The following is a 23,104-nucleotide window of genomic DNA, read 5'->3' on the forward strand; positions in this document are numbered from 1 at the left end:
CGACGAGACCAATGACGGTGACAAGTGCCGTCAGTACGTTTCAAACAGTGATATTTATTAGAGTTAAAGTAAAACATTATTTAAAATTATTTATACATAGTTAGAATGTACTACTACATTTTAGTCATGTTACTATATGTAACAATCTTGTACCTCTCAATTCTTTGTTCTGACGGGATAAATAAGGACATTTTTAGTGATAAAATCACGCAACTGACGGATTGTCTAGTGAATATCTTTTGGTTTGGTCATGTTTTTCTTTTAACGTTATTTTGTTACGTCTATCTTAATTGTTGCCCGCACACATTCATGACTAAGCAGATATTTTTGAGATTAATCTCTTTTGTTAGTTTTGTGGATTTTTCAACTCCTATTTTGGAAATAGAGTCAGGTAAAAGTGAAGGTCGAAAAACTTATGACAGCAGTTCAAGACTTCTTAAAACGATATCTGATGAAATTGTTTTCCTTTAAAGTCCTTTAAAGTGGTTCAGATTTTACCAACAGATCCGCCTGTTGTGTCAGAAAGCTTTTTAATAAAATTTGTTTGTTAATTTTTGACCTCGACATAATTCATATTATTTCATATTACGCTCTTATCCGGGAAATCAGGATCCTTGGGATATATATCATAAATTATTAATACACAAGCAAAAATATTATTATATTAATATATATTATATATTATTATATATTTAATATTATTTGCATTGCACTATTAATTGGCAGATTGTTTTTATATTCAAATTTCCGCCATGTTGGAAAGAAACATTTGAGCTAAAAAAATCTTTAAAGTCATTCCAAATTCTAAATCGGTGTGATTTATGCGAAATTGCTATTTTGTATGGTTACGTGCCCTCTGGAAAGACAGAGGGATCTCAAGGAACACCAAGATTCATATGATGAATGCTTTGGTCTTTCCAATCGCTACATATGGTTCTGAGACGTGGGCTCTTGGAGCAGCAGACAGAAAGAAAATCCATGCTTTTGAAATGTGGTGTTGGAGGAGGATGCTGAGGAGATCATGGAAGGAACGTAAGTCAAATGATTTTGTCAAGAACCAAATTGGAGCGAAGGTCACCTTATGTCAGAAAATAGATAAGAACAAGCTGCAGTATTTTGGACACATTTCTAGGAGAGAAGGTGACAACTTGGAGAAGATCATTACCCAAGGTCATGTTGAGGGTCAACGAAAACGTGGTAGGCCAAAAGTTCGATGGGCTGACGGAATAAAAGAGATCACCGGCATGAACATCTGCGCAGCTCACCGATATGCCCAGGATAGAAGTGGTTGGAACGTCATCATCAATAGGGTCACAAAGGGTCAGTCATGACTCATAGGACGACGACGACGACGTGCATTTCTCTGAACGCATGCATCAAGTATTTCATTAATTTACAAAACATGAGCGGTTCCAGAAATAGTATCTTGCATTTAGTATTCCTTGCTTTTAAGAAATCAAGGTAAATTGCGAACAAATAATGTATGTAGGTTGGTATGTATTTTAGATCCTCATGCAAGCAGGAATCGCGAAGAAGCCATCATTGACATATCAAAACCGCAAGCTGACCGAAGTCAGTCTCTTCGATTCATACTTAACGTCCATGATTATGAATTGTCAATTTTCAACAACTCTGTAACTGGACGACATACATCAATCTAGGAGTGACTCGAACTGGGTACCTTATGATTGGGAAGGCACCGGCGTTAACCACTGAGCTATGACTCCTATATTCACGTCTGTGCACGTCTACGCAGCGATGCTTCGATCATGACAGCTACATGAGGTAGTAACGTTGGTATCCACCGATCCTTGTTCCCTCATCAATTCACGGTGGCTAATGTTATTCATATTTCATAACATGGACGAATAACGGTTTGTTTATTAAACCATGTTTATACCTGTCCGTTCTATTGAAAATGGCATAAAAAGCAGTTTCGCGAAATGATCAAATCCTAGTCGCAGACCCCCTGTAGCTTACGTACGTTACTTGAATTGGCTTGTTTGTTTGTCTCTCAGAAAACATTTTTGCATTTTTAGTTTGGCGTATCTGGAGTTTTTAGCAAGCAGAATTTGTATAGTCACGCTGTGCTGCTTGACAGCCCTACCATACGAAACGTCAATTATAATATCATGAAACATATACTATATGTTATTAAAGTGTCTGGCCTATTAATCTGAAGTAAACGAGAATGACCATTATCGGTCAAGTGTTAACAATTAGAAATGATAACGTACCTCCCGTAGCTTTGTCATGAAGGCTGCCGGTGGGTATTTTCCGTTAACAATAGCTATTTTCTTGATAGCTTTTTCAGCCTTGTAGTAATTCCTTTTACTCAAGAGCCACCTGGGTGATTCTGTTAAGAAACTGGGTTTTTTGTTGTTGAAATAATTTAATTTATTTCGAGACATCTAGGCAGTGAGTGTTAGAGAACCCCCCCCTCCTAACAGATAAACAAAACACAATGAAAAACAGTAAAGATACGAACATTTGAACATCTGGGGCGTTATCATGTAAATTTCATTAATGTTAATATTCCTGCAACTGTCGTCTTATGAATAAATTAAAAAATGTAGTAAAATGAAAAGTCCAACATAGGAACTTGGATGGTTTTATAAGGCAATTACGCTGTCGAAACATTAATGCCGCAACTTCGAACAGGTTGTGTCTAGAAAGCCGCGATCTTCGCAGTCAGTTGCTAAAATCTCCCAATGCTAATATCACTCTATACTGTTCTCTCATAACATGCTTGAAAACACTCATGCTGACAGTTTGAACAGTTCCTAACATTTATCTGAATCTAATGCTATTAACATTCTATACTGTTTCCTCATATCATGCTTGAAAACAATCATATTGACAGTATAAACAGTGTAACCATCTCTTAACTTTGATTTTATTCCAGCGAGATAGTCACACTGATCATACTGTCAGTACGAGTGCTTTGAAGTGGAAAATGTACGTACAGAATAAAATATTGGTCCCAAGTGGGTGATCGACAGAGTACGTACATTCGTTATAGCAAATACACTATGTTCTTACTTCTGACTTCATATGAATAAAATTAATATATAGTTAAATAAATAACACAGTTGTACACAGGGAACAGGAAGGTTTAGGTTTTGCTACTGAAAGCAATAAGGTTGCAGATTTGTATAAAGCCCGCGTCTAAACGAATGGTCTTATCGACAAAGTACGTGCGTGATTGTATACGTCATAGAGTAAACTAACCAATCACAAACTGTTATCTTGATTTAAGAACACTTCCCCGTAGACACCAGAACCGATGAAAGAAAAACTTACATAGGCTTATCAATTTCTGTCAGTTTACATCAGACACGTCATTGAGAAACTTCAGTTTTCTAAACTTGACTATAAAATGAATATACATTATTCTTCATGCCATATTTATCGGGACCCCAAATTGACGCCGTCCAGGTGGGCTGTAGCCTGGCTCCACTCTCCCCTCCTCTATTGTCAGGCCTGAAAATCATGCATCTATACACAAGCTAAGCTTTAATATTTGTGTTATATGCATGGTAACAAACCGGTTAAAGCATGCCTTCTGTTGGCTATCAATTATACAAAATTTAAAAAAGGCGACACATTTAAATATAGGATATGAAAAGCCCAAAATTATAATAAAATTGGGATGGCAGCGAAACGACATTACAGTACTTACAACAAAAATGGGATGGCAGCGAAATAAGGTATAGCAAAAAGAAGAAGTTGAATTCTCCAGTTTTCTATATAGCGTCCCACTGCTGCCACCACAAAATAACCCAACGCAAAACAGAACCAGAGGATCACGCCGAAGTACACACGAATTTCAGGAAGAATAACTTCAGTTCCTGTACAAATTCCGAAAGAGGGAGAGAATATTCATACAATCTGTTCCACTCTTCATAGGTGTCATGATAGAGTCGGGATTAACTTGGACAAATTCATAGTGAAACTATTTATACTAAGGTCGTTAAGGTTACTGATATTCTCTCAATTTTGAAACACTTCCTACCTGAAAGTATTCTTTGCTCTTAGTATAATACATACCTTTTTACCACAGTTTTGACACATTGCTTAATTATGCGGTCTGCTGCCTACAATGTCCACCACGAAAAATCAATACTCTTAGATGAGAAAGCAATTGGTCATATATCACATGCTAAACAAACTGATGATACTAGTATGTTTTTCCTTCTCTTTATTTGCTCTCAAGCTAATTTTTATTCTCATACATGGATACAGATACCGTTGCCTACAGAATTGTTCATAACCTACTTCTAGAAAATTTCATTTGCAATTTTACGTATAATTACGATGTGGAATGGATCAGAAAAGAGAAACAGCTTACCCAGTACAAAACACACCAGAGTGGTTCCGTACGCTAGTCCATCGACGATAAATCGTAGTATTCCAAAAATAATGACGTTTGGGGAAGCAGCACACAAGACACATACGAAGCCGGTTAGTACAGTAGACACTGTTATGGTGTATCGTCGACCAATTCTGCGAGAATGATTACGTGATGATGGATAGAGTGTAGTGCTAAAATTATTCACATATAGCGGATAAGGCAATCATAACATGACAGTGGCGTAAGAAGGTACTTTTGAGTGGGGGGGGGCTGAAGACTGATGGCCGGCCTGGGGGAGGGGTCTAAGGGGAGGGGGTGTCCCCCTACCCTTTGGAATTTTTTGAATTTCCAGGTAGCCTCAGATGCAATTTGGTGCAATATAGCATACTTCAACACCCTCTCCATTTTGTAAACTTAATTTTTTATTTTCACCGGGCCTTAGATGCAATTTGGTGCTCCAAATGAGATTTTTTTCTCATTTGGAAATGAAAAAGGGGTTTTCTGACTTGCGAAGCGGGGGGGGGGGCGGAATATTACTTCCGCCCCTCCACATTTTTCACTGGGGGCTGGCGCCCCCAGCCCCCCGGTTCCTACGCCCTTGTAACATGATACTTCTATGATGTTATGAAAGGTAAAGTTGATATGTAAAAACAAATATATAATTATACTTCTCAATCTTACTCAGTCAATCTACCAAACCTTTCAGAGAGATACAACACAGGCATTGAACATTTTGTCCTAGACAGTGATATCAGACAGAAATTTCACTTATCAATTCAAAGTAATGAAACACGCGACTAGCTGCATGTTTATTAAACAATACCATTTGGACTATAATTGTACAAAAATGACAAGTAAGGGCAGGAGTTAATATAAACACAATATACACAGTGCAGACTATGCGGATGTTTATTATCCATATTGTGACATTAACATAACACACACTATCAAGATATATGGTATAGAGAGATGTTACCTTGCCAACACAGGAAACTGATTTAAAGCCAACATTCATGGTTGGATTCAACATTTACAATAAAAATGACTTGGTCGTTTAAGATACCTGTCAGCGAGATAACCGAACAGGATACAACCAGCCAGTCGTCCTGCGAATGTTACAGATTGAAGGATGTTGGTGGATGAAGACTGCCCACAAACAAGCTCCCACTGAGATATAAAGAGGTACAATGTCATAAAGAAAACAGCGTAAACCTTGACAAATGTTTCTTTTGCATTATATTAGTGAAAAAATACATTTCATGCGTTTGTCAAAGATATTTCTAATGCAAGTAACTCAGAACGACCGAAAACTTACACCATGCCATTTTTAGCTACAAGCTAGTGGTAAAAATATCAAACAACCGTAATCCATCTCTCTCTCCTCCGAACCCAAAACCCAGTTATAGCTGACAAAAAGTCAGAACGTCTCCTTTCATTCTTGGTGTAAATACCTTTTGTTTTGTTTAGGGGCGAATATATATATTCTAATTAACATTAATATATTAATGTATTAATATGAATGCAATTGATCGAACTTACATCTTCTGTTATGGTACTGCGATACTCGCTTCGATCAAAGTTCCAGCCCTGATCACACGGAATGACGTCAAGATATTTCAGCAGATGGTGATTTTCGAAGGCAGAAGTCAATTTGATACCAGTCAGGTTATACTTAACACAGTGTGAGTCAAGATCTTTGGCTTCCAGAACCACAGACATGACCGTAGACAAATTTCTCTTTAACTCAGAGCATTGTTTTTCTGTTGTTATCACAAACTGACTGCAGTTGTCATTTCCCCAGTGATCGACTTTACACCAATGGTCGTTAGTTCCGCCTATGAAGACTTGCGCAAAAGTGACCAGAGATCCTCCAAATGATACAAGGCAGACCAACATATACAGTCGAATTTGGAACCAACCAAGGCTTCCAATTTTGACCAAAAGTTCGTCAAAGCTGTTCATGTTGATTTGTATTCTGTAGACAAACCGAACTAAGGAGCAAAGATTTATATTCTGAAAAACTATATATATATATATATATATATATTAATATGTAAATTTGGGAATTTACATGGGCGTCACTGTAGAGAGCAATTGTATGACCATGGGACGTGAGGACAGCAATACCGTGCCATATTGTATGATAATAAGGCGCACTTATGTGGCAATATGGCTTTTGTACTAGTGTGCAGAAAAGGTTTTAGGAAACCACATTAGGGTATCCTTGTTCTACAAATGAGTCTGGGTTCAGGTTTTTCTTTAACACAAGTGTGTGTGTAACTTCACGTCCATTTAGTTGTTACGGGACAACAGGTATTGCTTTATGCCAACAAAAATAAATATAAAATAAAGTTTGTGCAGATAGTGTATACACTATCTACTCCCTGTTAGAAATCTTAAGGTACCCAGATTCTTCCCTTGTACCAACCAGGGTATATGTGTAATTACAAGCTTCTGATTATTAGTACTAGTCAATACAAAATAGTTAAATTTTTTGACTAGTGTTCAGAAATGGTTTCAGGAAACCACTTTGGGGTATTCATGTTCTACAGACGTGTCTGGGTTCTGGTATATTTCAACACAAGTGTATGTGTAACTCCATGAAGTTGTTACGGGACAGGAAGTATTGTTTCATTCAAGCGGACGATAAACCTGTCAAACACTACCGAAGGTTTTGCAATTGAATGAACTATCTACTCCCTGTATGAAATTTAAGGTCTCTATATTCTTTCATTGTAACACGCAGAGTAAATATGTGTAGCTATTGTATGTAGCTATTGTAAGTGGCGAAGAGCTGTGTAGTACATCTCAGAATGCATCATTTGACGTCTATACAATTATTTAAAGGGGAAAACCACTATATATATATATATATATATATATATATATATATATATATATATATATATATATATATATATATATATATATATATATATATATATATATATATATATATATATATATATATATATATATATATATATATATATATATATATAGTGTGGGTATGTTAGGCTGTTAACTCAAAATCATAATATCTTACCAGCAAATTCGAATCCCCGAAGCGGATGAGAACAGAGGATAAGTAGTGTCCTATCCCTGTTTTGTTTCCTGTTCAACACCCCCGTTTATAAACTTGACAAAGAAACGGTTACTTCAGTCTCATTTTTTGTTGTTGCCATACCGTAGACAGTATTGAGACAAATTGTAAGATTGTCTTTTAAAATAATACAAACGGTGTCTCTCTGCGTTATTCTGATCCTTTGTGATATGATCTGTATGTCTGTGTTCGTGTATACTACTTTACCGTCTACAATAGATATGAACCCGTCGTTGTTTGCCACTCGATATTTTGCTATCGTAGTATTTTTGTAATATTGCTGGCCGTTATTCTTCGTAGAGAGTCATATCCAAAGGTTTATCTGTACTTTTGATGCAAATATCAAGCAACGACATCGTAAAATATAGGAAAGCAAACATACATAAAAAACATGGTTGGTGGTACTCAAGAGAAAACCAAAATACAATCGAGAACAGTTTATTTACTCTGTACTTTAAAGTACGCCTTGTATATCAACATAGGACCCATGACATCCGTGGTAGCAAGATGTTGTATAAGAAATTCGAATGACGTAATAAGGTTCATCTGACATAGTCAACTTATAATTACCCAAGTAGAAGGAATATGCCGGTAATTAAGATGATTGATTTGCAACTAATGTTTTTTTTTCATATTTAAATCAAAACCGTAACCTCATATCACGTTTATAAGGAATATAATTATATTTGGTTCTTATTCTTTTCAAATTTGATGTGATGTTGTTAATACATCTGGCAACAGCAAAATATACGAAACAATGATAGGGATTGAGCTGAGGAGGTTTCTGCTCTCTTTTCATACGATATTTACATCACTAAGTTAAATCACAGAAGAAAATAATAAATTTACAAAGAAGTTGCACATCTATAAAATTCATAAAATACATACATTCACAGCTACGATAGCATTATACATTGATCACATTTCTACTGAGGATAAATCAAGTGGAGAATATATATGTGATGAAAAACATATACAACCTACTTTGATCCACTTCCTCGAATGAGGTCTGGTTTAAACGACCAAAATATTCATACTCAAATAACCATATCTTCAGATACCGTAAATTATTATTTTTTATATTTGAAATGAGCCTCTTAATATGCCTATCCCATATTTGACAATGGAATTTGAAGTACTGCTTCTTTAATATAACGATAAAAAACATAATTTGTATATATTTCGAATGTGGTTCATTCTGGCTTTGCTTGGCTTGGCTATAAATATATATATATATATATATATATATATATATATATATATATATATATATATATATATATATATATATATATATATATATATATAAATCGACGGCTTCCTTCACTCATGTCTATATATATATATATATATATATATATATATATATATCTATATTATTATATATATCCCGCTTTGCAGTTTCCTTCACTGTGGGGGATCCAGGAAGACGAGAAACGGTTGTGGTCCGGGACATTCCTCTGGAAACGCGTTTGAAACATCGAAAACTTAAAAAAAATAGATACAAACATGAATGGTGTCAAAAAAGGTCCTTAATTAGTGGGAAATGTGCTTACATCAGCATGCTGACATCAGCAGCTCTCGACGGCTCTGGTTGTAAGAAAAATGATTTTTAGTGAAAGCAAACCATGTAACTGCTTACCATATCGATATAATTTCTATGCCTACTAAAAGCGCAATTACAATCAGCAATAGATAGATTGGCGCCATCATCAGCAAATTATCTGCAGACCGCAATACATCGGTTTACTACATCATCAGCAAATATCTGCAGAATCAAGAATATTAAAGTGTGAGTTAGAAAATACTTAAGCCAATATCGAATGCAATAAGTGTTTCTATGAGAAACAAATCTCCCTCTCCTCCAACCTTCTGGGGTAACGGTTCTTCATTAATGTCGCCTAACTGCATGGCTAAAGACCATTTCAGTTTCCACAGTATTCTACGTAAATTTAATAAGGTTCCTCCGTGATTGCCGTCTATGACTTGGGATCGAAATGGACTACAAAGGCGATTACCCGGAAAGCCACCAATATTCTTGCAGCGCCAACTAACGTGTCCGGGATACGCGTGTGACCTATGTTTGCGAGCAGCTCCTACACGGTCTACCCCGATTTGAGGAACCGATAACCATATCATCATCCTTATTCAATCGCTACATTAAGATGTTCCGTTCTGCCGTACAAGTTTCCTATGTAGGCTACAATTAATATCAGAGGCGATATTGTAGTCAGTGATGTGTATCAGAGACGCTCCTCTAACATTCGACAAAGCATTATGTGTTGCATCTGTTGTATGCAGATACATAGAGCATAGCATAACGCTCAGCCAAGTCTTCAGCCGAGATATGTGTAGTATCTTTGTGATATGAGTATCATTTCCCTTTAAAGGAGATAAGTCATGCTGCAGCTAATGTAGCACAGTCTTGTTAGGGAACTGGGAGCTGAGAGTGAATCAGGTGGTTTGGTTTCCGTTCACATGCTCTTAGATGACTCACCTGATAAATATTTAGCTTTCGAATTTTCATCATGAACGAGATGAAGACTTGTAAGTTGTATTCATTTGAGACTAATTGATCATCGCAACTACGACAACAGAGATGATGCCTGTTACAACAGTTACTGAGTTAAAATCGTTCCAACAATAAACGTGCTAACCTCATCAATCTAAACTTTTTCAAGGTTTATCTAGAACGTACGAATCGAGGTCCAGCAATAGGGGTATGTTTTCATCATATATAGGGCTACGAACAAAAGTAAAGTGATCGAGTTACGACTGTGGTGTTGAGATGGGGCAGTTCTACGCCTTGTCACTCCAAATGGTCTTTCAGGTACTTGTAACGTTGTCACTCATTGGCAAATTCCCTCCCCCTCTTCGACGTAGCCTATATTTAAACACAGAAATAGATCTGTAGTCTTCAGTTACAGAAGCATACAATACAGCTTATATACCAACACTTTAAAAACTTAGACAAAAGAAACGAGGCTTATACATAGAACGATAGGGAAGCTTAAAATTAACTTAATCTAGAAGTTGCAAAAATAAGAGAAATTGAAATATAAAATCCTGGTAAGTTGGGATTATCTCGTGTTTCTCATTCTTAAAAAATTATGATAATGTTGTCCCCTTACACTTATTCTCAAATCTGCAAATGTACAACACATCACGTACGCATGTATACGTAAATAAGTACATAAGTATGATTATTTCCTATTAAAATTCTTCTTGCTTTCGGCTTGAAGTTAGGTCATATGCCTATTTGGGTTTTCTCTGAATAACGAATAACGAAAACCCGAGTCACTCACCTTTATTTCATCAAATTATTTATCCATTTAATGAGAATAATATCAAATGGTTGGATTATTGTTACGGTGAGGCTTGGGAAGTCAATCCCCGGGCGCGCAGGACCCGAGATGAAAGGACCGAGCCGATACAGCCTAACAACCGTCGTTAGGGTTTGTAAACATTGCTGGTTCTGCCGGATCTTCTCAGGAGTCTGTCGTGGGAATATAGTCACGTGACGGAAACCACCCGGGGATCCCGTCGTGTAAAAGGAACGGACTCGCTCCGATGGAGAGGAAACCGAGGGAGAAGAGACGCAGAGAGAAGCGATGGAAAGGAGACTTGGGGAAGAATAAAAGGAGAGTGGATTTTGGGTGTTTAGCGACAGCCATCTTGATATGGCACGGGGGTCTGAACGATAACTATTGGTAAGTTTGTGCCCCATTTGTTAAGCGTTAGCAAACACCCTGTGTATACGAGGACCGGAGATGTACCACGTGACTTAAGGTGTTCTGCTGTAGACCTCGGATACATGACCGTTCGGGAATCTTGATGACCAAAGAACCACTGAGTTATCATTTATGATCATATTTACATCTGGGAGTGAAAATGCCTTCTATATGTTGTGTTGATTCTAATTGAGATGTCCATGGTATTGATTCTAATCCCTAGCAGAGAGTTGAGTAATTATATACAAAAGAAAACGCTGAATTACTTTGTTTGCATTTTGTTTTGGCACATGTGTTGTGTCTTCGCGCCATTGCTACTTCTAAGTTGATCACCTACCCGTGGTCTATCGTGATTTGAATCCATCGCCGGCTGGTGCGTTACACTTAACTACAATTGCTGAACTGTGCTTCATATTTAGGTCAAAACCGCACCCTCACATCCAACCTGGTGAATGTAAACGAGTTGATATGATATACAAACATACCAAATGTTTCACATTTTCCAGAATAAATCAGAAAGCATTTTACGATAGTAGAGTAAAAGCAGCTGCTGAATAACTACCATGATGAAATCACTGACCACCCACACGTGTGATCCACTTCCCGGAGAAAAGGAGGGATTAGCAAACGAAAAACTAAATTTAATCGACCGTTTATCGAAGTAGCTACAGTACATTGAGATTTGGGTTTCAACTAATTAATGTGGATCAGTTTGCTCTTTAAGCTAAGCATGTCATTATCTGCCACACTATGTGTGTTTGTGACCGGCTTTACGGCGTTAAAATTAAGTAGCCTTACGCATTGGCGATTCCACGCACAGTTTGTATAAACAGAAATGACTATCAGTGTTTAAGTGCATCGAACTTTCTGTTACTCCAGAAAAAAATGATAAAAACAACCTTTGTACTCACAAGAGATTAGTTTGCACAAGAATATGCTACGATGCGTAACAAATGTACACCTTTGGTCTACGTACACGTTAAAATACGGCATATATATGTGTATATTTACATGTAAATATATATATATATATATATTGTACAATCATACGTTAGATTGCTGCTTTAACGTACACTGTTATTGCATTAAGCAATGCTTTATGTAGGCAACTTATACATATATACAAACAGCACAAGAAGCACTTGAACCGACAAACTTCGCAATATATCTGCACAATGGAGAATAAAGGTAAATAAGGCACATCTCGTTTTGTTTAATGAATATAGGCCTACGTGTACAGGAGCCTTGTGTAAATTTTGTTTTAGATTAGTTTAATAATTCCATGGGCGTCGATACCAATTGAAAAGTGGAAGGGACGTAGGGGGAGGGCGCATAAATGAGTGAACACGGATAGAACTGAAGATTTGGCGCCAAGCCTTTATCAAGTGAGGTCCAGGTTTCCGCATAATAGCCCCTGGTGGGTTCCATGGGCAAAGCTCCGGCTGGGGCCCAGGCGGTGGACTCACATCTTCATGCTTGCTTCTTTTTGGTCCCGGGGTTGGCCTTTATCATGATTAATAGGTCTAACCTCCTCGTATGAGGTCTATCAACAGTTACGATTCAGAAATAGAACGGTTTAGGGAGTTACAGCTTTGGAGCCTTGGGTCAATGAGGAGGTACAGCGATAACTGAACTCAATCATAGAGTGTTCTTATTAATAATACAACATGAAGACTTCGAAAATAAGGTCTGGTGTCCGACCTGGCTCTTGTAGCGCAAGCTTTCAAAACCTTAACCTTAACCTTAAATCTCTCTGTGCCAGAAGGCACACAAGTCCCGGACATCATTCTGCCACTGGGTTCGGTTTGCAGCTGGGTGGCGTACTGAGTTACATAAAAACTGAGTTCAAAACGGCTCTATCCATAAAACTAACTGGTAGACATAGCTATAAATGTCAAGTTCCGTGACAACAAGGTAACAGTGAAGTTACTATCCCTCCCCTGCATTTCGTGTTTGTTCTTTGTAATCGTAATGCCTAACGCATACCGCCATATTCGCCTCATTTCAGAGGGGGCCGGGCTGGGGTGGGGTGGGGGAGGGGGTAATTAAAAAATTAACCGTATTGATCTGGACCCCTAACGAAGAGACAAACAACCAATTAGAGAGACTTCAAAAACAAAATAACAACAGCAGTAGGTACCTCGGCGAAAGTGGGCACTCTTATATTACTTACTGTTCTGTTAATAATGCCAACATGCTATATGTTATTGTACACTATGCACACTTTTCGATACCGGTACTTTCAGATTCTACGGTCCCGCCTAGTGACCAGCCACCAGAGTACAGCGCTCACTTCCAAATCCCATTCACATCAGAGAATCCGAACCTGGCAAACTATCCTGGCGGATACCCGACCACCCAGGGATACCCTCAGACCACGCAAGCACAACCATATTCAACTTCACAGGTGAGGACATCGTGAATATTCATGACGAGAGCCGTATAATATTTAGTCCCATGTTTGGTTTACATCTGTTGGAGTGTATCAGTTTCTATGGAATGCCATATGTATAAAGAACAAATGTCAAAAATAATATGAGCATGTTCAAATGTATATTAAAATGTCGAAACTATGTCGAAATTCCGAAAAGTTTGTCCAAAACTAATATAATGTGAGAGCGTCGAAGAAATAATATATGAGCACGTCGATTGTAACTGTTAAACTTATTATTTTTAGTGAACAGTCTGGCGTTGAACTTACCTTTCGAGAGTATGTGTCTTATGCGTACAGCTATTAAAGTATAGGGTAAGCTCACGCTGTCAATGGAAGCGTGAAAATGTTGCCCTTATCTGTCAATCCAATTTTTTGTAACAGTTATTAGTAAAAAATGGGCACGTGATCAGGGTAATAAAGGAATAAAAAAGACTGTTTTATAGCTGAACGAAGATGGGAGAGCATTACAAAACAACATCATGTAGACTGATAAGGGTGGAAATAAAACAAAAGTATCAAACGTGTTCCCTGTGGCATGAAGTTGTATCTGGTTATTATACAATTGTATCTGTATTATACAAATTTCACACAATGGAGTGACGTAATAACAACTTTACGACACTATAACAGAAGACCGCCCCCCCCCCCTAAAAAACCCAAACAACCCAATTGTAATGTCAACGGTGAAATTTAAATTGTTACTAAAGCAAAATTTAACGGTAGTTGCTTTCGCTTACATAGACAAAATCGAATTTTCACAAGTTGTTACAAGAAAATAGGACAAGATATTACAATTCATCTATCACCAATCGCTCGATGAAAGACATTGTCAACGTTCTGTTACAGACTGTTGAAATGGTGTCGCGAAGGTTAAGTCAACATATTACCGTAATGTGAATGTAATAGCGTCTAAATCCTATCAAAGACTGTGGTCTTGTCCTTGTTATGACGGTTATTTTACAACTAAGTCAGCCGCCTGATACAATGTGCAGATGATTCACCCTAATACTACTGAACGAGTTTGTCTGCACAAAAAAAAATGAAGTCAGCATACAAATGAGTACATCTTAATTATTTTGCGATGATTAGCTAAAATATAGTATTAAAAAAGATGAAAGAACTGGCCAGGTTGTGTTAATAATGATATGCTTTATGAAACATGTAGCAACGACTGGATAAAAACTTCTAAATCGTTGCACTCTTGTGATATTTACAGGTTTCGAGCCACTGGACATACGATCGGGATCATGGTTTTGGAATTTGTTGTTGAACCTTAAACCTTGTGTTCCGTTTGTCAAAATAAAACATGCTCACAGTTGAGGATAGGATTTCAATAAATGTCGATAGTACGAACCGATGCTTATATTTGCCCTACTGTCCGGTCCCTTTTAATTCAACTGGCCATGTATAAGTCCGGTTATTCAGTTGCTAAAATTACACAAAAAAAACAGATTTTTTTTTTAGCGGAAATAACCAGCTCCATTGATATACTTCCCTCTGAAGGTAACGTGCGGCGCAGCCATTGGTTGTTTAAACACTATACTGCACTTAGTTAGTTGACCAGAGCATTGGACTGTAAAAGTTTAAAACTCACCTTCAGCAGTGAAATACATATACATATATATATATATATATATATATATATATATATATATATATATATATATATATATATATATATAGGAATAACGGAAAAACTGTTAAACAACTATGCTGCATTTAGAGAAAGGCTGGATCTCGAGTGAGATACAATAATTGAATTAGGTAAGTGATTGGAAGTAAAACAGCCAATGTTTGGTTTTTGCAGAGCTTTCGAGCAAAACTAGCTCTTCTTCAGTGCATGATCACCGAAAGTGACAAGGAGTAGCAGGAATTGAAACTGTTTTATAGAGGAGATGTCGGCATGGTTGTAAGGGCAAAGCGGCTTACTGATTTCTGCTGAATTGAGCAGAAGTTTTAGAAATTCGGATTATTTTAATCCGCGTCGGATTATTTTAATCCGATTCCGTCGTAATTGTAAAGGAATTGTTTTGGTTTATCTGGGACGGCAAATCGTTTCTGATGTTTAAACCGAATGGTGCCGTGGTCTTTAGGTTTAGTTCCCAGAAATTTTCTTTCGCTTTCCTAGATTTATCTGTCCAAGAATCGTTCTGGTCAATGGCAATAACACGCAAATTCTCAATTGAATGATTTTGGAGATTGAAGTGATTTGCAACAGGTTGGTAGATCTTTTTTGTTTTGATCGCCGATCTATGTTGTGTCATTCTCATTCTAAGAGTGTTTTTTGACTCTCCAATGTATTGTAAGTTACAAATATTACAGTAGATGAGGTAAATGACATTTTTGGATAGGCAGTTAATTTTGTGCCGAATTTGGAACGTGCGTTTGGTTTGGTTGCTCTGAAAGGCCCCGGTCGAATCGACAAGTAAGCACGTTTTGCAATTTTGTGTACAGGGCGATGATCCTGTAGTTTCTGTTTTGCTTTCCCCTAATGGGGTGTCATCCCGAAAGGATGCCCGAACTAAGATATCCCGTAGGTTGCTGGGTCTTTTAAAAGCGATGACAGGTAATTCTGGGAATACTGATTTCAGGCGTTCGGTGCCTTGAAGTAGGTGAAAATTCTTCTGAATGATATTAGCCAGTGGTGGGAGACCAGGGTGGAATTCAGTAACCAATGGTACCCTTTTGGAACTGGTTTGACGAGTTTTGTACGTCAATGTTTCGGTACGGGGTTTGCTTTTAGCCTTTTTGATGGCATTTTCAATAGTACCCCGAAAATACTGTCTGTTTAGGAGGTGTTGTGACAGTTCTTTAGTGCGTGAATCAAAATCGACTTCAGAGGAGCAAATGCGTCGAATGCGCAACGCTTGACTGTACGGAATATTTCTGGTACAGTGACGTGGATGGCAACTGCTTGGTAAGAGGTAGTTGTGCTTGTTCGTGGGTTTATTGAACAAGTCTGTTTTGAGTGAACCATTTTGTAGGGTCACGGTGGTGTCCAGAAAGTGAACGCCAAGTCCAGAAAAATCAGCAGTGAATTTGATAGTGTGATGAAACGAGTTTATGTCATCAATGAAGAGTTTTAGATTTGCCTCACCATGGGTCCATATCATAAAGATATCGTCAATGTAACGTAACCACGTGTGTGGTTTCAAGTTTTGTCGAGATAAAAATTCTTTCTCGAGGTTTCCCATAAAGATGTTGGCAAAAGACGGTGCCATTTTGGTACCCATTGCGGTGCCATGAATTTGGAGGTAGTGTTTGTTGCCAAATACCAGATTATTGTTGGTCAAGATAAGTTGCATTAATTCGGCCAATTCTTTCTTCGTGGGGGTTTTACCACGTTTCGGTTTGAATGCTTTTGTGCAGGCCGAAATGCCCTCTTCGTTAGGGATATTTGTGTATAACGAAGACACATCCAAGGTAACTAACAGAGAAGATAAGGGAAGATTTTTTATTTCCCCAATTTTCCGGATGAAATCCGTAGTGTCCTGCACATAGGACGGTAGGGCCGAAACGAGAGGTTGGATGAGGAGATCCACGAATTTGGAAATTTTTTCAGTCAGTCGCTGTGCCATTACCCGATATTATGGGCCTCCCGGGATTGCCTTCTTTGTGAATTTTAGGCAGAAAATAAAAGCGACCAGGTTTTGGGTCGTTTTCCAGGAGGTTTTGGCCTAACTTGCGGTCAATGGAACCGTTAGAGACTATCTTTTGGATGACTCTTTTCACGTTTTGTGTGATTTCTTGAGTAGGATCAGAATCTAGGAGTTTGTAGTGTTGAGGGTTGCCGAGTAGTCTGTTGGCTTCCTCTCTGTAGAATTGTTTGCCCATAGCGACAATTGCAGAACCCTTGTCGGCTGGCTTGATGACAATGTCATCGCGCTTCCGGAGTTCATGAATGGCCTGTCTCTCAGTTTTGTTGAGATTGTCGCGGAAGTCTGGGGCGGAGGTGTGTGTTTTAACATCCTCTTCAATAGCCGAAATAAATGATTCAAGAGGCGCACAATGGGCCTTGGGTGGATTCCACGAGCTTTTTGGCTTAAAATTGGAATCCAAGTCGTTGGTTTGTTGCGTGGTGTTATTGCCATTTTCGTCGGCAAAAAATTCACGGAGACGTAAGCGTCGATAGAACAGATTTAGGTCAAGAGAAAGTTTCTGAGCGTTTACTTGCCGTGGTTTAGGGCAAAAATTTAGACCTTTGGAGAGTAGGTTTGTTTCTCATGCCGAGAGTTGGCAATCAATGGTAACAACTGCACATTTGGTGGTGTTGCATGCGGTGTGTATCTCTTTCCGACGGAATCTGCGAGACCTGGTTCTTTTTGAGGTTTCAAGTTGGGTTTCACCAGAAGACTTAACTCTTTGCGGGACATTATCCCTCTTCAATTTGTGACATTGTCTTGAAGCTAGGGTATGTGAGAGGTTCAAGCAAATTTTGGAGATGGAGTCAAGCTTTCTTTCGAACTCGTTCTTGGGGAGTTCTTTTTGCAGTTTTCTGGTTTTGGAATCAATTTGCTGGCTAAGTTCGTGAATTGTTTTGCGACAAATACTTATTTGCACAGCCATTAATTCAAGCGAAGCATTCTTAAGGATTCCTTTCCAATTGGCAAAGCTGTCGCTATCAGAAAGTGGTAAACCAGCACGGACCTTGATTTTAAGTCCTTTTGGTACCGTTTTGTTTTTACGGTATAGTCTGTAGTTGGAAAGATGATGCCGATACCTAACCCGTTTTTCGGAAAGGCGTCGAAGCGTTTTCATATATATATATATATATATATATATATATATATATATATATATATATATATATATATATATATATATATATATATATACATATATATATACACACATATATATATATATATATATATATACACACATATATATATATATATATATCTATACATACTATAGTTTCTTTATTCGACGCCATTCTTTGAAATGAGGAAAGACACAAATAACACATGTGTTTTGTTCTGTCGACCTGGGGAAAAAGCCATTTTTAAGGTAACCCCAGTTATATTCCTAAAATATAAATATCATGTTGCATTATCTTAGAAATCTCCTTACTTATAAAAGCAAAATGATTGACAAGATATGTGAAATATAAACTCAGATTTGTCATGAGGGTTTACTTACACATTTGTCTTTTTGTTTGTATTCCAGGACGTAGTTACTACGTTCAGCGATCGGCCTGTTATTTTCCATGAGCTCGGCCCTGCCCCTGACTCACTGGTTATCTCAATTATATCTATCTTCTTCTGTCTGCCATTCGGGATTGTTGCTACTGTGAAGGCCGCAGAGGTAGGCAAGACCAATGATTACTCGTTTCACATTCGAAATAGCGAAAAAAGAAAAAAAAACCAAAAGGCTGATAGATATGTTTTGAAAGAGGACAAATTATTCCGATCCTGTGCAAGCCACTGTGGCGAATGTCTTGTAGCCTGAATCCTCCACCTTCCCCTTCCGTCCCCTGGTCAGACATCATAAGCTTGTGACTCACAATTCCACATATATATCACAGCTTTTATTGACACACGTAAGTTCATATAATGTTAGTGGCAGTTATGAGTAAGGAAGCGGGAACTTTTATTTGTTCCTTTTTATAGTGGAATGGTTACACAAATGGTACACAAATCCCTATAGTGGAGCAATGTGGAAAATTATAGGTGGGGAAGGGTTTGGGTTTTCCCCCATATGTCTATGGTATAAATTCAGTATGCGAGGGAGCAATCTACTACGCCATGAAATATTTGAATGTTGGATATCATGACGACCAGACTTTCCAGCTGTCTACTATCAGCGAAGGGTATAGGGGACTGATCGGGATGGGAAGGGAGAGGTGGGAGCGTTGAAAGAGATATTAATTATGATTATTATTATTAATAATAATAATAATAATAATAATAATAATAATAATAATAATAATAATAATAATAATAACAAATTATTATAATGATAATGATAATGATGATGATAATGATAACGATAATAATAATGATAATGATGGCGATGACGATAACGATGACGGTGACGGTGGTGGTGTTGGTAGTGATGATGATGATGATGATGATGATGATGATGATGATGATGATGATGATGATGATGATGATGATGATGATGATGATGATGATGATGATGATGATGATGATGATGATGATGATGATGATGATGATGATGATGATGATGATGATGATGATGATGATGATGATGATGATGATGATAAAGATTGTCATAATTTTAATGATAAAAATATTTCACAAGCAACCAAATGAAACAAACCTGCCAAACTGATTTAATCTCCAAACTTGTAATAATCATAACTATAGTGAAAATCCTGTGATATAGAACATGTTTCCCAAAAATGTCCTTCTTGTAATGTCAGATGGGGAATCGGTGCATTAAACGCCAACTCACTATGTAGTGTTTAACTGCAGTCACGAATCGGTATAGAACTTGTTAACGGATACAAAATGGCACCCACAATCACGTGACTGTAAACCTATGTCGCAACTCTCTCGCCCTCTTAACAGCTCTGTTCTGTGAATTCTTGAAATAGTTTGGATGTGGAAATTGTGCAAATTTAAAAAAAAAAGTGTGCAAATTAAAAAAAAAATCGAACAACAAAATCTAACAAGATGAGCTTGAAGAATGTTAAAATTAATAACGGAAGGGAGTAATGGCGATATGAGAATAACGTTCAAAATGATATAATTATTACTATTTTGACAACAGGCAAGAAGTAGAAACGAAGCTCGTGACTATATCGGCGCCCATCATGCTTCCAAGACGGCCAGACAGTTCGCTGGGGGAGCAATTGGATTCGCCGTCGGTTTCATCGTCATTTACTTTTTAATAATAATGATTGCTTGAGTTGATTGATTGATTGATTATAAACCGACCGTCGGTCTATAATCAACTCGACTCTGAGTCGGTATATCGATTCGCGTCCTATCCCGTCCATCAATGTTACCATGACCGTCGTTTAGATTACCTTTCAATTTCTTTGGTGTTGTTGTTGTTGTTTGAATGCGTTTGATCATCAGCTCAATATTTAATATCTGATATTACGAATATTATGTCAGAAAACACAATCGATACTTCGCCCTGAGTGTTTGCTATGGATAACCTTTGTTTCCGTCTAGTGAGACAACGGAACGCCTGATGAGATATTTTCTTTTGAAAACTTGCAAAGCACATCACCAGAAGTAATTCCCAAATATCGTTGTAGAGCAATTTACGCTGGCCTGGCCTGGTCGGCATTACGTTCCTAGCAGGATTATTTTTTTCCGGAGGCAGTCCAGACATAAAACAAAGTGATATAGAACAGTTGATTGTGGCAATAGGGTAGAATTAGAATACAGCAACATTAATAGCGGAGCAGTGCATTGTAAAGAAATTAAGGAAACGGGAAAATTTACCGTAATATCTTAAGCGGCCAGACTTTCTGCAAAAATAAAAATATCATTGAATACCTTATTAATTTTTGTCTCGACCTAACCTGAAGCTATTTAACAAGGTATCACTGTGGCGTTACCAGCGGTGAAGGTGTGTGTGTGTGTGTGGGGGGGGGGGTATCCCTACCCCCAGTCAAACATTTCCCCAATTTTGATCTTGAATAAAATCCAACATATAATTTCCTTTTTTTTCTATCAAATCAATTTGGTTCTATGCAAGAGAATGGATTATGATAATGCAATATGATCATACAATATGAATGAAACTAATACGAGTCCGTTTCTTGTCTTGTCTGTTTGATTTTTTTCTTGGTATTCATATTTTTTCACACATCAGTTTCTATCTTTGGGAATTTTATTTTTTCAAGTTACGCCTCCCTTACACTATGACACGAAACATAAATTATCCTAATGCGATCTTCGATCTATTTTATTTTGCACTTTTTAGACTCTTTGTTTGTTTATTCAAAAGGAAATTACAAAACAAAACTAACAAAAGATGTATTCATATGTGGCATATCGAAATGCCAGCGTCTGCATGTCCTCACATTATACCTGCTGGTAAATGTGGCAAAATATAAAACAGATTTCAGTTTAATAGAGCCTTGTCATTATTGGTTTGTAGTCAATGAAACCGAGGATTAATCCTAGTATGCAATGTCCCATGTGTCACCCACAAAAAGAAAGCAAGTGGCAATGCGACACATTCGCCTAGCGGCTATCCAAAATCAATATGCAATGTAAAAAAGAAATACTCCAACCAACTAATGATACAGAACAAGTTTTATATATTCAACTTCTTAAGTGAATATGTATTTATTGAGGAGGAACTTTCTCCTTAAAATAAAAAAAGGAACATGGGAAATAAAGGTTTCAACGTTCTGTAATACTGCTTAAGAACACATATGACTCCTGAATACTTAGAGATAACGGATTGCTTTGGTGCAATCTTTACCAGAGGATGACATATGCTAGATTCAGCTTAACTACTGAAAAGTTTAAGACTTTCTAAAGTTTTGATACCCCTCGATCTTTTTCAATTGCGAGAGAGCAAACTGGTACGTATAAATTAAGTCTCAATATACATATTTATAGGATATGTATGTATATGTATGTATATTAGATATATATATATGTATGTATATGTATGTATATTCTTCTCTCTATAAAAGAATGAGATTACCTCTTCTAGTCTGAAGAGCTTTCCCCCCTTTTACATAATGAAATTCTGATTTAACATTTATCTTAAAAAAAAAAAATTCTGAGTTGTCACTATGACGAATATTGCCTAAAGATGTTGACAATACTTGTTGACATGTGGTTGATGATATCAGGTTGTGGTAGGTGTTATAGTCGAAGTCGGTGAAAAAACTATCCTCAAACTATCCTCAAAAGCTTCCGGTCTTCGACTCAATGTGAGGAGAGTGGCACTGTATCGGAACAAATACACAATCAAATTCTCTGATAATACTTTGCTCTGCAATACAGCTATATTTTATCCGGTCAGGTAATGTACTCTCATTCCAACGCTGCCGACAAGCTGCCCTATCCAGAACACTACATATTGAATGAATCTGGAGTCTACAGGAAATAATTGTGTTTTCAGATTTCACAGTTAAATGCCAGTTATAAATTACAGTATACTAGCTCAGGCTTCAATACAGGTATCCTATATATAGGATTCTGTGCCCCATGATATGAAAATCACACTACTGTAGCTCCGTCTTTTTCAGCTAAGAGATATAGCCGGACTCAATCCGATGATGGTGTTTTGGAGAGTGAATAAAAATCTTATCCAACACTCACTTCACTGGCTGGATGTGATGTCACGCATAATTACTATTGCATCAATTAGTATAACTTGGCAATACAATACATTGTCATCTTGAATATGTCCTGCCCTGGTAGGTTTCTTTTGTGTGCACTAGCTATGCTATGCTACCCTGTACCTTTGTATTATATTAACTATGCACTGACCTGGTGATGTTTCTTTTGTATACATACTCAATTATGCTACCTTGT

The 23,104-nt window shown here is 37.3% G+C and overlaps 2 protein-coding genes across 3 annotated transcripts in view; one reads left to right on the plus strand and one right to left on the minus strand.

Annotated features, from left to right (window-relative positions):
• The window catches only part of LOC139983307 (solute carrier family 22 member 3-like), a 22,821-nt gene extending 15,198 nt beyond the window's left edge, over positions 1 to 7,623 (minus strand). Inside the window, exons 1-6 of one of the 2 annotated variants that reach the window (XM_071996768.1) lie at positions 7,401 to 7,623; positions 5,894 to 6,329; positions 5,418 to 5,521; positions 4,352 to 4,506; positions 3,683 to 3,851; positions 2,238 to 2,367 (exon numbers count right to left, since the gene is read on the minus strand). In XM_071996768.1, coding sequence (XP_071852869.1) covers positions 2,238 to 2,367; positions 3,683 to 3,851; positions 4,352 to 4,506; positions 5,418 to 5,521; positions 5,894 to 6,316 — 981 coding nt within the window. In that variant the 5' untranslated portion in view covers positions 6,317 to 6,329; positions 7,401 to 7,623. Of the gene's footprint in view, positions 1 to 2,237; positions 2,368 to 3,682; positions 3,852 to 4,351; positions 4,507 to 5,417; positions 5,522 to 5,893; positions 6,346 to 7,400 lie in introns of both variants that reach the window. The other variant, XM_071996766.1, reaches the window with a different exon arrangement.
• A 4,594-nt stretch (positions 7,624 to 12,217) lies between these two features.
• Positions 12,218 to 21,087, plus strand: LOC139982115 (uncharacterized). Its single transcript, XM_071994654.1, has 4 exons — positions 12,218 to 12,376; positions 13,435 to 13,595; positions 18,792 to 18,929; positions 20,361 to 21,087. The coding sequence occupies exons 1-4, from the start codon at positions 12,364 to 12,366 to the stop codon at positions 20,496 to 20,498; spliced, it is 450 nt and encodes a 149-aa protein (XP_071850755.1). The 5' UTR covers positions 12,218 to 12,363; the 3' UTR covers positions 20,499 to 21,087.
• The last annotated feature ends 2,017 nt before the right edge of the window (positions 21,088 to 23,104 follow it).

The sequence above is a fragment of the Apostichopus japonicus genome, chromosome 16 (genome assembly GCF_037975245.1).
Source record: "Apostichopus japonicus isolate 1M-3 chromosome 16, ASM3797524v1, whole genome shotgun sequence".
NCBI lineage: Eukaryota > Metazoa > Echinodermata > Holothuroidea > Aspidochirotida > Stichopodidae > Apostichopus > Apostichopus japonicus.

Excerpts from the sequence above, each read along its gene's own strand:
- LOC139982115 (XM_071994654.1), top strand. Across the intron at positions 13,596-18,791 it reads AACCATATTCAACTTCACAG|GACGTAGTTACTACGTTCAG; the intron begins GTGAGGACATCG and ends TTTGTATTCCAG. Across the intron at positions 18,930-20,360 it reads CTACTGTGAAGGCCGCAGAG|GCAAGAAGTAGAAACGAAGC; the intron begins GTAGGCAAGACC and ends TTTTGACAACAG.